Source organism: Acinonyx jubatus, chromosome A1, assembly GCF_027475565.1.
Source record: "Acinonyx jubatus isolate Ajub_Pintada_27869175 chromosome A1, VMU_Ajub_asm_v1.0, whole genome shotgun sequence".
In the NCBI taxonomy this organism is placed as follows: domain Eukaryota; kingdom Metazoa; phylum Chordata; class Mammalia; order Carnivora; family Felidae; genus Acinonyx; species Acinonyx jubatus.
The window spans coordinates 220554816-220573397 of NC_069380.1; the positions used below are offsets into that span (position 1 = coordinate 220554816).

The 18582-nt window shown below is 34.8% G+C and overlaps 1 protein-coding gene across 5 annotated transcripts in view; it reads left to right on the forward strand.

Moving 5' to 3' along the window:
* Positions 1-18582, forward strand: part of CDH18 (cadherin 18) — a 995271-nt gene that overhangs the window by 875009 nt on the left and 101680 nt on the right. For all 5 annotated transcript variants that reach the window (XM_053201933.1, XM_053201935.1, XM_027074610.2 and 2 more), the window contains one exon: positions 1599-1766. In XM_053201933.1, coding sequence (XP_053057908.1) covers positions 1599-1766 — 168 coding nt within the window. The remainder of the gene's footprint in view (positions 1-1598; positions 1767-18582) is intronic.

The following is an 18582-nucleotide window of genomic DNA, read 5'->3' on the forward strand; positions in this document are numbered from 1 at the left end:
TGCATCGATTCAATTCCTTCTTATATAATTATCATACGTGATAAAACATAGTTCTTTGTATTAAGGATGCTTGAGGCTTTTTCATATGCATGAATTAGATGAATCATTTATTACCATATTATTATAATTTCTTTTGATAAGAATAATTTTCATTTCTATTTAGCTTCAGGAAAATTTTCCTGAACTCCCTCAATTAAAAATTCACAAATATTGAAAGTTGTGGGATCACTTTTCCTGGTTCCTGAGGCCCTCCTCTCAAAGTCATTACACATATAATCAATTCAGTAAAACAACAAAAAAAACCTGCTGCAGTGTTGTATGTTCTGCACAACTGATTGACGGATCCTTTCCACCTTTGAAAGACTACTTTCGGTTTGAATATACGTACAACCCTATGTTCTTTAATTACATCAACATATTGTCTGTAAAACTGTTTTAAACTCTATAGTGAGCAGTTTTTATAATTGCCACTGTCCTATGAATTATACTGCTAACTAATCATTGGTGTGATTGGTCAAAGCTACTGGTCCCTTCTCAAAACGAATATGATCCAAATATTTTTAGTAAAAAGAAAAAGGTGGTTGTTAAATGTTGTCCTATGTATGGAGTAGCAAATACGTTTATATTTTTACATGCATATATAATATAAATGTAAATACATATCTATCTATCTATATACAAATATACTTATTTATAATATAGCTCATCTACATGAGGACTTTTTTTATAATATAGTTAATAGTCCTTGGCCCTCTGTAAAATGTGTTTCCATTTTAAATTTAAGGCTCTATCGACAAAGCTATCTAATTTGTGTGTGTGCACATGTACTTATGGGTCATACAAATGGACATATAACACATAGCATTTTTTATCTCTTTATTGAATCCAAGTAATACTTCATAAAAGACTACCTTTAATGTCTCCTTTGGCACTATGAAATAAAGCCTGTGACTTTTACCTGTGATTTTTGGAATTCATTTCATTACTTTATTTTGCTTAGGTACTTAGATCTAGTTCTTATTGTAGCTGTCATTTCTTGATAAAAATAGTGAGTTTCTTCATCTTGATAAATGTTAAAATGACTCTTGTCTATAATCTTTGTTCAAGTATCCACAATTCTTCCATGTTTTCCACCATCCAACTTTGACAGCCCTGACAGGAAGCTATGTAAATTTTTCTCTAAAAAGGAAAATTAACCTCTTCTCAAATCATCTTAACTGACATTTTTGAGGAGCACAACTTGTGAAATATTTAGTATTCCAGCACAAGTACAAGCTTGGGCCATGGGGCTGTTCTGCAAGGCACCCCGAGGAATGCAAAAGGATGGGCATCTTAATTTACCACGAATAGAATGGTTTGAGACACGTGGTTGCCAATGAAGGGGTCAAATGAGGTAGTTTTCGTAACATGTTTAAGGTACTGTTTGTCTCAGAAGTGGCTTTCTCACAAAAGTATTTCATTTAGAAATGCACTTCTGAAAATATGCAGAAAAAAAGCTGGCTCTGTGGCTCAATGAAACTATGGGGGAAAAACGATACATCTGTGCTATTTCTCATTTAATATATAATCTGTACTGTTTTGTTTAAAATATGTTACAGGAGTTATTAGAACTGCCTTACATAATATGGACAGAGAAGCCAGAGAACACTATTCAGTGGTCATTCAAGCCAAAGACATGGCTGGGCAAGTTGGAGGACTTTCAGGATCGACAACGGTCAATATCACCCTGACTGATGTCAATGACAACCCCCCACGGTTTCCTCAAAGTATGTACTTGTTTCTTATGATTTACATTTATCACTCTTCATATACGTAAAACAAAATTAAATACTTACATATGTAATATCATGTCACTGTTCACTTGAATGGGAATATTTTGTTTTTGTGCTGATTTCCCTTGTCTAAACAAGAGTAAGGAAATCACTCCACTTATTGTCTTCTGAACTTGGTGGTTAATTGTCACTGTGTTTAAAAAATATTGTTTCAGGTGGCATTACAGTTAAATATTAAAAGTGATACAGTGGTCCTGAGAAATGATATCTTGCATTTGCTAAAGCAGTTATGTATTACTAATTCTGAGGTGAACATTCTACTCTTGCAAAATAAAATTGCATATGTGCTTTCTGTGACGGAAATAGAAAAAAAAATCTTCATGTTATACATGAATGTGCTACACACACACACACACACACACACACACACACACACACAACACCCCGAAGCAAGGTGCGGCTAATTCCATAAGGTGGGCTCTCAGAGTAGAAGATGAACTTTGTGAATGGAGGGCACAAACTTTCAGACAATTTAGGGGGAGAAGATGTCAGTTCTGTGAGTGTGAAAAGAAATGGTGTTTATGACTTCCTCATAGTGGGAAAGAAATATTTTTCACCATTTCTAATGTGGTAGAAACTGCAGATGACATTTTATAGAATAATCTGTAATTATCCTAAATATCCTGTAGGGGTGCTATGCCCTTCTGATCCATGATGTTTAAAAACTATAATAAAGTAGATACGATGGTATGTCAACACAGGCCCTTCACAAGTATGTGTGAAATGCCTTCGCTCGCTGTATCTCTTACTATTTCTCTCTGAACACTCTGGAAGAGCCACAGTTGAGTACTGCCTGTTCCCAAAACATCTTGCAAATTCTTGATTCAACACAGAATTTTCCACACTCACATTTCTCTGTTTATAAGCTCTGTTAAAATTTTCTCTGAAGTCTGTTGCAGAATTAACAGTTAATAAATCCTTGTTTTCTGTTACATGGCACTTTAATGTTTTATTTATTTCCATAGGTACTATGAGTCTAAGTAAGAATGATGCTTGAATTGTCTATGTAAATTTAAGTGTTCAGATCAGTGCCCAGCTCTTGATAGATGGTTATTAGCTCAATGAGTGAATGAGTTGAATTTTAATATTTTGTCAAACTACCACTGTGAAAAGATATCCAAGTCAAGTACATAGGTAGAATCAACTTTAAAATATTGGTTCTAGAGATAGACTGTGTGACCTGATTCATTCGTGTGTCCTTTGCTCTATGAAGAAAGTAGGTTTAGAAGAAAATTAAAAATCATTGATAAGTCCACCTGGCATTAAACCACAAAATTATATTTTAAATCATTTTACAAATTACATTGTATTTTTGTATTTATTTTATCACTTGGTCCATACAATGTTCATATATACATACAGCACTCTAAGACAACTGCTATTCTTTTATAGGATAAGGACACTGAGGTTCAAAGAATTTGTAATGTAATGAACAATAATGCTAAACTCAATTGAACATAAACTTTATTATAGTTTACAACAACAACTCATCTATTTCAAGTAGATCCCACCATGACTATTTTAAAGATATATGTTAATATCATAGTTCCTAAAAGAATGAGACTCGAGTGATACACTATCAGAATTCAATAAATGCTTGGTCATGATACAAATAGCATCTCTCACGCTTTCTCTGCCTCTTTCTCTCCCTCCTTCTCTCCATAAACTAAGTTTTAAATTTATAAGCCCATTAAAATTGATTTTCAAAATAAACAGAAAATTGTAATTGTGATAAATATAGCATAATGATACATAATTTTATTTTTTAAAGTTTATTTATTTGGGGGGGAAGCAGAGAGAGAGATGGACAGAGGATCCAAGCGGGCTCTGCGCTGACAGCAATGAGCCCAGTGTGGGGCTTGAACTCATGAACTGTGAGATCATGACCTGAGTCGAAGTCAGCAACTCAACTGACTGAACCACCCAGGCACCCCTTATTTTGATTAATAACAAGGTTATTGTTGAAATATCAGTTTATGATGAAAACAAGTATTTTATCTGACAAAGAAACAGAATTCATGTATACTCTCTGAGTGAACTCAGTGTATCTATGGGGATCTCCCTTTCTTCAGTCAGTAACAGGTCTCAACCCTGTCACGCTGTGAGATGCACTTAGAGTTTAGAAACAGAGATGCTATATACCCAGAACCTCACACTCAGACTTGCTGAAGAGATTGTTTAATCTGTAATCCCATCGCACTAAGCACAATGCTACTTTCAAAATGTTAGTGTCACCATAACAAGAGTAGCTTGCAGTAAATTATTTTTTAATTTGCCTGTAATCATCATAAGTCATCAAATGGCTACCCATGTAATGGGAAACTCTGTAAATGCTTAGAGGAAAATGTGATATGTTATGAGGACTTGTGTTTACGAAGCACAAATCTTTATACAATTCAACTTATGTAAAGATTATATCCAATCGTCAAATGGGTCCAGTAATTTGCATCTCTTCAGATGTGTAACATTTTCACAGGTCTCCTTCTGATTTCTTTCTCACATCACCTGTCTCAAGGAGCCATTGTTCTTACACCAGTACCGTGATCCACTCTGGTATAAACACCTGCACACAAAACTTTGCAAAAATATTCCTTCAAAGCATTTTTCCCTTTTTTTTTTCTTCGGTTAACCTACCACGCCCCGAGAAAGTGAATCAGTTTGTTATGTCTTGTATATCAGTTTGTTATAGCTTAATTTAAGGTTATCGTTGTATTTTAACTTAAAATAAATTGGCTCTGAATAACTTTGAAAACTCAGGAATGAACTAGACTGATAAGTTGCTTTACAAAGTCTCTACACTAGGGAGTTGCAAACCAAGCGGCCTAGGATGCAAGGCAAATAAAGATCCAGGCGGAAGCAGGCTGCCCGTCAGGGTCAGGGAGGCAGAGGGCAGAATAGACAACAGCTGGTACTTGCCCATCTGAGAGGACAGCCACTGCTCAGTTACAGGTAATGCCTGCATGTGGCCAGGAAAATGTTAAGGGGGGAGCCACTTGCAAGTCTCCCAGTGAAAGAACAAATCAGGCCTTCTATGGCTTGAATCTTTACTCAAAGAGGACAAGGGATGCCCAGTTCTCCTTCACAGAAAACTTTTGTGGTATGAAATTCCTCCATACCAGTCCTTCTGTTGAAAGGAATATATTGCACATTGTAAGATTCTTGCCATGCCCTGTTTTGGCTTTGACTATGTTACAGTTTTATTACGGTTATTGCTTAATTTATTCTTAGGTAGGTAAAAAGTTCCTGACCTCCATTTTTCTGTATAAATAATATGCATATAGAAATCGATAACTTACATGAAAATTCATAAAGCAAACGTTCTGTATCCTAAATGAAGGGATCTGTATTTTGACAATTGCCTTTGAGTACATAAGAATGAATAACATATTTGGGGAAAGAAGAAAAAAAAGCCATATATGTCAAATAATCACTGTAAAATGGTAGAAACTTGATTTTTTTCATTTAAAAACATTTTTTTGCATTTATTTATTTTTGGGAGACAGAGACAGGGCACAAGTGGGGGAGGAGCAGAGAGAGACTGAGACACAGAGTCCAAAGCAGGCTCCAGGCTCTGAGCTGTCAGCACAGAGCCCGACATTGGCTCGAATTCACAAACCACGAGATCATGACCTGAACTAAAGTCAAATGCTTAACTGACTGAGCCACCCAGGCTCCCCGAAACTTAATTATTAACAAAACTTCCCTGAAGAACTTGAAATGAATGCAAACTTGTACACCATCCCACAACTTTAGCTACTTGTGACCAGAATTGCTATAGTGCCGTGGAATATTTGGAGGATCAATGCCTAAGAGTTCAATAGACGTTAATGCTTTTGTTGATAGCAAAATATTTTAGAGGAAAGTTGTCTTCAATTTACTATTTTAATTTTCATGAAAATCAATCTAAATGACATATAATACATTCAGCATTAATATTTTATTTGAAACAGAAAATGAAAGAAACAAAACAAGAAAGCTTCTCCTTTGATCAATCAAATTACGAAGTGTATGTTTTAATTATCAGCAACTTGGTGTTTCTCTAATGTATTTTAAAAATGCTATCTAGTTCACTTTTTTTCTTTTTCCAGTTTTTATTTAAATTCCAGTTAGTTAACATACAGTATGATATTGGTTTCAGGTGTAGAATTCAGTTATTCATCACTTAACACACAACACCCAGTGCTCATCACAAATGCCCTCCATAGTTAACGTCTGTTTTATGGTTTCCTCTCTCTCCCCCTGCAGCCCCTATTTTCATCTGTTTTATTTCTTATATTTCACATCTGAGTAAAATCATATGGTACTTTTCTTTCTCTGACTTATTTCGCTTAGCGTAATACTCTCTAGGTGATCTACTTCATTGCAAATGGCAATATACATATATATACATATATATATATATATATACACACACGTGTATATATATACATACATACATATACATATATACATATGTGTATATATGTATACATATGTGTATATGTGTATATATAGGTATATATATAGGTATATATATAGGTATATATATATATATATATATATATATATATATATATATATGAGACATCTTCTTTATCCATTCATCAATTGATGGACATTTGGGCTCTTTCCATGGTTTGGCTATTGTTGATAATGCTGCTATAAACATCGGGTGCATGTATTCCTTCAAATCAGTATTTTTGTGTCCTTTGGGCAAATACTTAGTAGTGCAATTGCTGGATCATAGGGTAGCTTTATTTTTCATTTTTGGAAGAAACTCCATTCTGTGTTCACCAGCGTGGCTATACCAGTTTGCATTCCCACCAACAGTGTAAGAGAGTTTCCCTTTCTCTGCATCCTTGCCAACATCTGTTTTTTCCTGTATTGTTAATTTTAGCCATTCTGACAGGCATGAGGTGATAGCATTTTAGTACGGTTACAGGTATATATTGCCAAGGGTTTTTCTAAATGTCAGTGTGTATTTTTTTGAGATAGAATCCCTATGCACTTTGGAAGAAGGTAAATTCTGTAACTTCATGCTTTGTTTTCTACATATGTAAATTAGTTCAAGTTTATTTGTTGTGCCTTTAATTTTTGTTTGTCAGCTATTGAGACATGTATGTTAATGTTTCCCGCGATTTCAATGCATTTTTCTATTCTTTTATTTTCTGTTTTGGGGTTTTTTAGATATAGTTCATGATATTGGGTGCAGGATGTCTTCCTCTTACATTGAAAATGTTTCATTGTGGAACATCTCTCTATAATAATCATTTATAACATAAAGTCCATTTTATCTGATATTAATATAACTATATCAGATTTTTTAAAATTTTGGCTAATGGTTAGATGGTATAATGTTTTCCATCCTTTTCCTTTTAAAGTATTTTTTTTGATTTTTAAAAGTTTCATATGAGCCACTAAACTGCTATTGTTTTGCTTTATTTTCATCTGGTTTCACATTATTTGTTTATTTTGATTTAATGTACTTACAATAAATTTAATTACTGATATATTTTTGTGTAAGTCTGCCATCTTGCTATTTGTTTTTTTTTTAATTTTTCTCTTTTTTCTTCTTCTAGTTTTGAATAGTTAGTATATTCTACTACCTTCATTCTCCCCTTAGTTAACAATTTACTTCGATTTTTCTTTAATATTTGCTCTAGATAATTACAATTTTTTTCCAAATTAAATTATAATTTTATCACCTGAAACAAATGGAACAACAAATTGTCCCTATTACATAGACTGTTTCTTTTTTTGCTATTTTGACATTTTATGTACGAAGCAATACAAAACATCGTCATTATGTTTGTTTTGTTAAATAGTAAATAATATTTTTAAGTCAATAATAATTTATCCTTTCTGGTTGTGTTTGCTCTTCCTGGATTGCTGTCTTTCTAAAGGAAATTCTACATTTTGTATAAAAATCTTTCTGCTGTTCCTTTTTGTACTGATCTACTGTCAAGGAATTCTTCATATTTTTTTCTTCACTTACAATTTTTGATACTTTTTTTAGAGTGTATTTCACTGGGAGTAGAACTCTAATGTGAAGAATTTTCCTTATTTTAAAATGTAATAAATGATGCAATGTAATTGTCTGCTGAATACCATGTTGTGTGTTGAAAATCAGCTATCAGTCTAACTGCTTTATTGTAGGTTAGTTTTTTTTCCACTTTAATGGATCTTTTTTTTTATTTTAAATATTGTTTTGTATTTGATATTCAAGAGTTTAACTCTGGTTTACTTAAGAGGTACTTTAAAAAATCTACTTTTGGGTTATAAGGAATTTTTAATCTGTCTTTTGTTCTGGAAAATCTTGATCAGTATTTATTCAAAATATATATATATATATATATATACATATATATATATATATGTATATATATATATATTATTTTCTGTTTGTTTTGTCGCTTCCTCCTACTGGTTGTGCAAAAACATGCATGTTAGTGATGAGGTTTTGGGGTGAAGGTGGGGTTCAGAGCTGATGGCCAAGAAAGAATTCTTGAAGACATCTTTGGTGCAAAAGGTATGACAAAGGAGGTTCCTGGAGAAAAGGTTTACTCTGTTTTTGCCTCAAGTATTTACCAATAGGCTGCAGGTTATATGGAAATTTAATTTTATCTGCCATTTCCTTCTTGCCTTTGTTCCTCACTTCACTCTGGAGGAAAGGGTGGTCTTAGGGGCTCCGGGGAAATTGAGTCTGTAAGTTTCTGGAGATTAAGCTATTGATAAAGTCATCTTCTTCTTTTAATTTACTAAGATGTTTGTAAACTGAAAGAGACTCCTGTCCTGAAGGACTGTGATCTTTATCAGTTTACTATTTGTTTTCTTTCCTTTCCTTTGTTCTTGGGCAGCCAGAGGTGCCTGAGGAATATCACACATATCCTACCTGGAAGGGGTGGGTGTGGGGATGGGGAACAGTATGTGCTAACCTGTGGCTTGCCTCAGCTTATTTTATGGTCCCTCATCATTAGGTCTTTTAGCTTTGCACCATAAGTCTATTATTTTCTGTGTATTTACTTATTATTTTGATCTCTGTCTTCTTTAACCTGGATATTTTATATTGCCCTACATTCTAGTACAGTATTTTCCCCTTTATTTTCTAATAACTTGTCTCCTAAAGCTATTAAGTACATACGTTAGCACTGAAATATTTTAGTTCTATAATTTTCATTCGACTTATTAAATATACATTATAGGTATCTGCTAAAATTATCTACTTTGTTCCACTTATCTACTTTTTTCCCATGTGTTTTCAAACATTAATCATAATCATTTCAAAACTCTTTTCTAATAACTTTAATGTTAGCATCCAATCTGGGTATTTTTATTGATTTTTTCCCTTATTTGTGTTGGTAGTTTTCCAGTTTTAAGCATGCTTTGGAATTATTGACTGAACATTATGTATAAAGAGTTATAACAGTGACTGATTATGTCATCTTCCTCCAAAGAGAGTTAGTTATTTGCTTACCTAAATTACTTACATTATCTTAGAACTGCTTTATATCATTTTCCCCTTATTCCTGGGAAGTTTTTATTCCTAAACACACATTTTTCTCTAGTATCAACCGAAGCATTTACCAATTCTGATTCCTACTGTCTATCGGCTGCTGAAATCTCTATTAGCTCTGGCGCCTTCCAGCTTTGTTTTTTCTTGGTCTCTTGGAGTCTCCACATGTGCACATGTGGCATACGTATGTGCAATTATCGCAGAAATATTGCTTTCACATTTTTGGGACCATTTCTCTGAGGTTTCTCCTTTCTGTGCCTTTGTTCTTATTTAAGCTACTATGCCAGCCCTGAATCCCAACCTCTGTCTTCCAGAAACTATATAATTGCTGCTTGGATTCTTTCCCCTAGCGCTACGTATTTTTTTAAAAAATGCTCTGAGTCATTGTCAGTATAAAAATTCGTATTGTTATTCTTCCTTTTTCCCAAAGATGACATCTCTTTCAGGCCTTTTTACATTGAATACTCTCCAATGGCTTGAAACAGTCATTGTGTGTATATTGTGCAGTTTCTATAGCTGTATTCAATGGGAGAGTGCATCAGATGCATATCACTTCACCATCTTGATTGGAAAGACCAACCCACTGACGTTTAAATTGAAAGAACATGGATGATACATGAATAGCATATCAATTTGATATTCAATATTGATGAAGTTTTGGGGTGATGGTGGAGTGGTCTGGAGCCGACAGCCAAGAAAGAATTCTTGAGGATGTTGTTGGTGCAAAAAGGTGATTTTATTAAAGTATGAAGACAGAACCTGTGGTCAGGAAGAGCTGCACTGGGGTCATGATGGGTAACTCATCATGTACCCTCACGTGGGAGAGGTCAGGGATAGAGTAACTCTCTAATGAATTTTGGAAGCAAGTTTCCAGGACCTTTAGGGGCTAGCTGTTGCTGGGGAAACATCACTTATTACTATTAATAAAACCTCAGTCATGAGACCCTTGAGATGTATATTGGGGGGCGATAAGCTTAGAGTATGATTGCCAGCATATATCTTGGGGCAGTTGAGATAAAGGAAGTAGATGACAGGATCCTCCAGGTTGGGATAATGTTAAGCCAAACTTCCCTTTTGACCCTAGCAAAGTGTCATCATCCAGGCAGCTGAGCTCCTAAAGGGAGGTCACTCTGCCAGTTTCAAGAACTTGTCAATGGGCTGTAGGCAGTAAGGGGATGTAATTTTTCATTTGCTGTGGTTTCCCACATCACAAGGACAAGCACCTAAACCCTCTCCTTTGTTGTTGGGTAGCCAAGAATATCTAAGGAATGTCACACACATCCCACCTTGTGTGGGGGAGGGCGGGGCCCTGTTAGCCTGTATTTTGCCCTTAGCTTGCCCCAGGCTCCCTCATCAAATATGGCTAAATTGAAATTATGAATTCAAAAGAAGGCTGAAATTCTCAAATTAACTGTAAAACCTGCAAGTTATTGGTCTATTATAGTTTTTTATTCAGCTCTGTAGATACAAAGTGTGTTTATTTAATATTATGAGATTTTGTGTATAAAATAAGAATAATTGAAAATAATTATATATTTATTCTAATAAGAAAGGTACAAATACTTATGGAGCATATTCTTTCATATAAGGTAGTAGCTATAAATAAATAAGGATGTGGCATTATTCCAATTTTAAAGTTGAGTATTTTGAAATAATTTAAGATTGTCTATTTAGAAACTTACCAGTTATAACATCAATAATTTTATGATTTGTATTTAATCTCTTTGGCTGTATGCTGTGGCAAAGTTATAGATTCCTTTACCTTTGCTTACCCTATTTAGTATGGATATGCATGCTTAGGGTAATAAGCATATATTACTGAGTAATTATGTGATTGTTACTAATTAGTCTTTACAAATCATCTTTTAAATTAAATTTTCAGAATGCTGAAAAATAGTAGGAATGATCTGCAATTAGAATTTATAAGTTTTGGGGTGCCTGGGGGGCTCAGTCGGTTAAGTGTCCAGCTTTAGCTCTGGTCATGATCTCACGGTTCGTGGATTCGAGCCCCGTGTCAGGCTCTGTGCTGACAACTCAGAGCCTGGAGCCTACTTGGGATTCTGTGTCTCCCTCTCTCTCTGTCCCTCCCCCACTCACGCTCTGTCTCTCTCTGTCTCCCAAAAACGAGGAAACATTAAAAAAATAAAAAGAATTTATAAGTTTACAATTTTTTCAGCATTTCATGAGTCACGTTTCTGAATAAAAGTGAGAGAATGCTACAAAAGAGAAGTGGCCCACTTCACCAGTCCTTTGAAAGAAAAATTTCTTACAGGAGAATCTATCTGCTTTGTAGTAGTGCACTTTTACACATGGTGACACCAAATATGTTAGGATAACCAGTTTTATTTACTTTATTTACCTATTTTTTTTTTAGGTCAAGCAACTTTAAAGATACTCTTCCACTTGTGGGATGAGCACTGGGTGTTGTATGGAAACCAATTTGACAATAAATTTCATATATTTAAAAAAAAAGATACTCTTCCAGAGTGCAGTGGAATTCTAATATCAGAAAATTGTTCTTTTAATGTGTGGCATTGTAACGTGCATGCTGTAGTCATTCTTTATTCATATAGTAAAAACAATGCCACCAGAGCTTAAGGTAATGCTTAACGATCTAGATTCCATACAAGTTTTTCAGATGCAAGAAATTCCCAGATTCTTGGTATGTCTTTTTAAATTTGAGAGTTTAAATTTCCAATGTAAACTGCATCTGCTGTGTAAAGCAATTTAAAGCAGAGACTTAGAAACTTTCTGGTTAATCTTATCTATAATGTCAGACTTCCTGGATAAGTCAGATATCACAGCCTAAGACTTACAAGTCAATCAGTTTTCCCTCAGAATCAACTATAAATAAATATTTATCTTATGTAAGTTGTCACATTCCCAAGTAAATGCGATTAATGTAAGAAAAAAATATTAATTAGTCATAATAATTATAATTATCAAATTGATTACAGCTTTTGTAGGCTGGGACCCAGGGTTAATTTTAGAGAATGACTTATTTACTCATCTGGCAAAGTTACTGAAGGAAAGAAACAAGGTCTTTTTAAAAGCAATTAAATCAGTATTATCCTGGGGGAAAAAAAGTGTATTTGAAGGGTCAAGCTTCAATGAATCAAATGCCCTTTTATTATTCACACCAAGGCTTGCTTTCTTAAATGTACTTCATCTAATCATTAGCATTTCATGATACAGCCTAAGAAATAATGTGAAAAGGGTCACATATGGCATAGGAAATTATAGCACATTCAGAAACAGAAATATGAAATAATGACATCTGTATCTCTCTGCCATATAAAAGTACATAGTCTTAAAACCAAAATGGATAATTATAGCACCATTTAAAGATATATTTGAAACTTGCTAATGAGGTAGACTATAATTTAGAAATGACATATATTAAAGCTAAGAAAAAAATCCTTTATTGATATATTACAAGCAACTTGGTGCATAAACTTCAGTAACACATATTGTACCACCTCAGATCTCAGCAAGCCCAAGCTTCCCATCCAGGCACTTAAATCATAATTGTTTCTATGTATTTAACTTTTCCAGATAAGACAAAAATCCTACCTTAAAATAATCCCAGGCATCAAAATGCTATACATTCTGTAGTAGAATTGATATAACAAACATTTCATTTAGGGGGAAAAAAAAAACACCTCTCTCCACACGCTTCCAATTTTTTCTGTGAAAGTTATCTAACAGTCACTAAGAATGATCCAGTCTTCATGATAATAATAAGAAAAGAAATTTAGGTGTATAAATTATCAACATTTTGCTCTGATAGCAATTAGCTTCTAATGGGAAAAATGACCTTACATTTAAACAATGAGGAGAGACAAATTTTGGTGGATCTGAACACTGATTTCTGTATTGTAGAAAATGGTTGGCTCAGTACATATGACTTAGCACTAGAGTCTAAACTGGCAACACCTACAAAACTTCAGAGTCTCCTTTTTCTTTAAGTTTATTTTTTTATTTTCAGAGAGACAGAGAGTGAAAATGGGGGAAGGGCAGAGAGAGAGGGCTCTGTACTGTTAGCACATGGTCCTCAAACTCATGAAACTGTGAGATCATGACCTGAGCCGAAATCAAGAGTCAGACACTTAACCGACTGAGCCACTTAGGTCCTCCTGAATCTCCTTCTTTCTAATATGGCCTCCTCTTCATCTAGGGAGATTTCACTTGCATATTTGTGTAGGTGCTTCTGTGCTCTCTGACTCCCTGATGCTGAAAATGTAGAGAACATTTTGAGAATCAGGGATCCTTTCTCCTGGACCTCTGTTGTAGAGTTCTGTGCAGCGTGAGTGCCATACTCTAGAATAATGAGAGTTTAGGGAATTACATGTATTCTGCTACTGTTATAATTGTAAATTTTCTCCCAGTAGACTTTATATTTCCATGTGATTATAGTAGTGTAAGTGCACTTGAAACAGTGGCAAATTAGTAAGTTGATGTTATGGAAGTCTAGAGGGAGAATAAGGCAGCATGCAGGCTCCAGCAGCTGGCATTTTAGCTTTGTAGCCCTAGAAAATGGAGGAAGTGTACAGTTACAAGAATTTATTAGGATGTTACTAGAATAACATATCTGGCATGAAACCAGAGCTTGCTCTGAAATGGAAAATGGAAAAACTACTTGCCAGTCAACAGAAGCCAGAGTATAGACATTGACATTAAAAATTGGCATTGAGAACTTTAAAAAATTGGGCAAATAGGAGATTAGATACAATTGAATGCAGAATACATAAATTGGAAGACAGGTCTGAGGAAACTAGACAGAATGCATAAGAAAGGCTAAAGATAAACATACAAACAAACAAAAAAGAGGGATTAAAATACATAGCAAAGGAAAACAAATTTCTAATGTAAAATAATAGGAGTTTCAGAGGAAGACAGCAAAGAGAATGATGAGACAGTATTAAAAAAAATAAACTAGACTAAGTGTTTTCAAGAATAAGTATAGATATTAAACCTTAAACAAATAATCATAAGAAACCTCAAGTGTGTTGGAAAAATTTTATCTCATAGGTGTGTTATGGTGAAATGTAGAGTTTGAAAAACAAAAAGAAAGGAATTTGACACACCATGGGCTTCTCATCAACAATAATAGAATACATATGACAGTAGAAAATTGTTCTCAAAATTGATGAGAAGATGAAATATAATTATTACTCTAGAAATCTTTAACCTATTAAATTGCATTAAAAATGAGGAAGAGATAAAAATATATGTTAAAACAAAAAGAATGAGTTCACTGTTCAGAGAACCTCACTGGAAAACTATGTAAGATTTATGTCTTGTATTGCAATCATTCACAACATTCATTCTCACTTGTCTTATTTCCTTAAAAAAATTCTGTTTGGAATAGAATTTTACTGACCTTTCATTTTCAAGTACTTGATATCTTTCTTACCTGCACTTGTATATTTAATTATATGTTCACAATTCTGCATTCTGTCCCCACCTTTGACATGCTTTCCTATAAGTAGAAGATATTTTCCCATTGAATTTGGGTTGGCTAATTAATTTGCCTTGATCAATGGCATGTGAAAGATTGTGGTTTGAACCACATCTGAGCATAAACCTTAATAAGCTTGTGGTTTAGCTTAATTCTCTTGTTCTTGGCTCCACTCTGATAAGAACATCATTTAGAAAGAAGCTACTCCTTCAGTCTTATGAGAAAACACTGGAGCTTAATACAGGTGAGTACAGCAGAGCCCAGCAGAATTGTACCAAGCCAGAGTTGATATATAAAGTGAGAAGAAATAATGTTTGTGATTATAAATTATTGAGATAGAATTCATTAGCGATAGAAAGTGACTAATAAACAAAGTGAGTATGCATACTACATTGTATCTCTCTGGAAGCAAGTTTCTGTCAAAACACCGCCACTGCCATTACCATCCCTGCCACCACTACTACAGCAAATTATGTGAAATTGTGTTTGAAGAAGAAAAGCGTATGAAGTGAAGCTTATAGGATGCTTGAAAATGACTGTGTTCTGCTTTGGTAACATTTTTATGAGATAATTTATAAGGTAGAAAATGTACCTAAAGAATTCATGGCTTCAGAAGAGGTTTTATGAAAGCATGTCTGTAATGTGAGTTGATTGCTATAACCTGCATTTGATTAGATACTACAAGAAGGAGATGAGTACAGAAAAAAAAAATATTGGCCTATTTTCTAGTAAACATGAAAAAGATGGAAGACACCAGAAATTTCATGACTTTGAAGGTTGAAAATGCAAAGGATTCAGCAAATAAGTTAGCCTCAGAACTTTAGGGGCAGGAATTCTTGTAATGATTGCACAGAATAATTACTGAATTGACATGAATGATTGGCATTCTTTTCCTTTAAAATAGGGCATTTATTTTTTTTATTGTTTTGTCCTTCTTTATCCTTAATTGTATATTGAAAGGTGGTGGGCAAATAATATGTCTTTCTAATTCAGTGGTCTCTAGATCAAGAAGACACCTGCTCTGGTATGACTGTTTCACATGATTTTGAAATTCAAGCCTGGGTCCATGGTTTAAAGAGATTTGGGAGTATCAGGAAGCACATGAAAGGATTTTTATCCATAAGAGGCACACAGATATTTGTGACTGGAGGATGGAATATGAATAGATTGTATTATTTGTTCACAATGGTTAATTCTTTTCCTTCTCTCATTATGTTTTGCTGTAGATGGCAAATATGTCCCTGGTGTTTTAATTCTGTACTTTGCCAATGACTTTGGCCAACAGAAGATACCATGCTTGAAGAGAAGCTTTAACTTCACTTTAGTGGTTTAATACTGTGTTCATGATCTTGCCTTCTCCCAAAGGTGGCTTTTTCAGATCATATTCTGGAATAAAAATTCATTTGGAATTGAACCTATCCTAGCGGAGTGATAGTTGAATCATAGTTTCTTTCTTTCTTTCTTTGTTTCTCTCTCTCTCCCTCCCTCTCTCCTTCCCTAGCTCTCTCCCTTCCTTCCTTCCTTCCTTCCTTCCTTCCTTCCTTCCTTCCTTCCTTCCTTCCTCCCCCACCCTTCCTCTTTTCTTCCTTTCCTTTTCCTTCATCCCTCCCTCCTTCTCTCCTCCTTCCTTCCTTCCTTCCTTCCTTCCTTCCTTCCTTCCTTCCTTTTTCCTTCCTTCCTTCCTTCCTTTTTCCTTCCTTCCTTCCTTCCTTCCTTCCTTCCTTCCTTCCTTCCTTCTTTATTTTTCGAGTAAAAAAGGAAGGTGGTTTTTATTAAAGCATGGGACAGGGCACCTGGGCAGAAAGAGCTGCACTGGGATTGTGAGGAATAATTGATAATATACTTTTGAGTTAGTGGGGCTTAGGTAAATCTTTAAGGAATTTGGAAGCAATGGTTCCAGGACCATGAGGTGCTGACAGCTCAGAGGCTGGAGCCTGCTTCAGATTCTGTGTCTCCCTCTCTCTCTGCCCCTTCCCCACTCGCACTGTCTCTCTCTCTCTCTCAAAATAAACAAGCATCATTTTTTTAAAAAAAAGATTAGATCATTTACTACTGTCTAGTAAAGCATGTCATGAGACCCTAAGATATGTATCAGTAGACCATATGTTTGGAAGATAAATCGCTAACATAAGTCTTATGGGGCAGAGATAAAGAAAATTTCCAGAGGCATTTTGATTTGTTAAAAGAGACTGACTTATAGGATCCTGGAGATTGGGCTAATGTCAAGCCAAGGTTACCTTTTGCATCTAGCAAAGTATTAGCATGAAAGCAGGTGAGTTCCTAGAGGAAAGTCACTCTACCTTTCTCAAGTATATGTCAATGGGTTGCAAGTTATAGGGAGATTTAATTTTTTCTATTTTTTTTTCTTTTGTTCTCTACATCATTTCCCCCTAAATAAGTTTGACCCTTAAATCTGTAAGGTTGCTGAGAGTGGAAGGTCTTATCTTCTGTAACTTCTTCCTGCTGAATAGGGATGTCAAAATGTCCCTACTTGCGGGTCAACACTGCTCAGTTGGGGACTAATATACAGGAATTATGAAAGGCAAAGGCAGCTGAATCCGAGGTAGACCGTTTATATGGATATCCCGAATAGAAAAGGATCATCTGTCGGATTGAAGTTATGTCAGTAAAGGAGTCTCATGACCAGATGGAGAGACATGGGAGAAAAGAGCAAAACATAATTAGATTAACATAAGGAAAGCTTCACTCAAATAAGAGTCCTATGATAGTTGACCAAAATCCTCCTCCAGTCCAGGAGTTTAACCAATCATTAAAGGATAGAGGGATTGTTTAAAGTGCCAATTTGAGTATTCATGCCTTCTAGTAACCCTGTCACATTTCTGTGGTAATCTGGAGTATATACATTACACTCTTTTAATAAAGCATAGGTTCCTCCTTGAGCTGCAGTCAGGATATTAAGGGCCATTGGGTTTTAGAGGAGTACCTTTTGAATTTGTGGATGACTGCATGTCGAGCTTAAAGGTGGACATGGTATGTTTGGCTAAAGGCTCTACTGGCAATTTTATATCAATAGAGATAGCTCCTGAGACAAAAAAAAAATGGCTAAGGGATAAAACCATCAAGAAGCCATCTTTCTTTTATTTCTAAACTTAACAATATCCTAATCACAAGGAATCACTGGAAAGTGGGAGAAGACTTATCTGGGGATATGGGCATCCCCAAGTGCATCATCCATTCCAATTATAAGGAAAATGGGGCCATAAGTCCATAGTTAATTCTATAGAGTGGGATATGCTTCAGCTTTTAAGGAGTGATTTTGTCATTCCAGACATACAGAATTGGTCACAGTGATAGTTGAGTCATGCAATTGTTGGGGAATCCATCCCATGTCCAGCTATTCAAATAATCATATGCCCATGGGTCCTTTTATTATCCCCACAGAATAAAAAGCATGAAGATTCTCTATACATGAGCTATTGTGGCAATTTCTCTGAAGTTTACCTCAAGTTGTCTAGCTAAGGCAAACAATATTCAAAGACAATCAGAACTAGAATTGAACATCCACAAAGGTGTGTTATTGAAGCCTAATTTTTCTCTCTATAATTATCATCAATTCCAGAGATAGTCAAATCAAGACTATTTTGTTTGTAAAACAGGTTCACTTTCAACATGGCCTAATTATTTGCATAAGCTCAGCAGTATAGATCTTTAAAATTTTGTTTTGCTGGAATTTTTTATAAGGAATCTTTACATTGAACTTTTAGTAGCCTCTCTAGACCAGAAGTCAATCCAAATACTTACCCTCAGACATACCTACACTACCTATAGATTTGGGT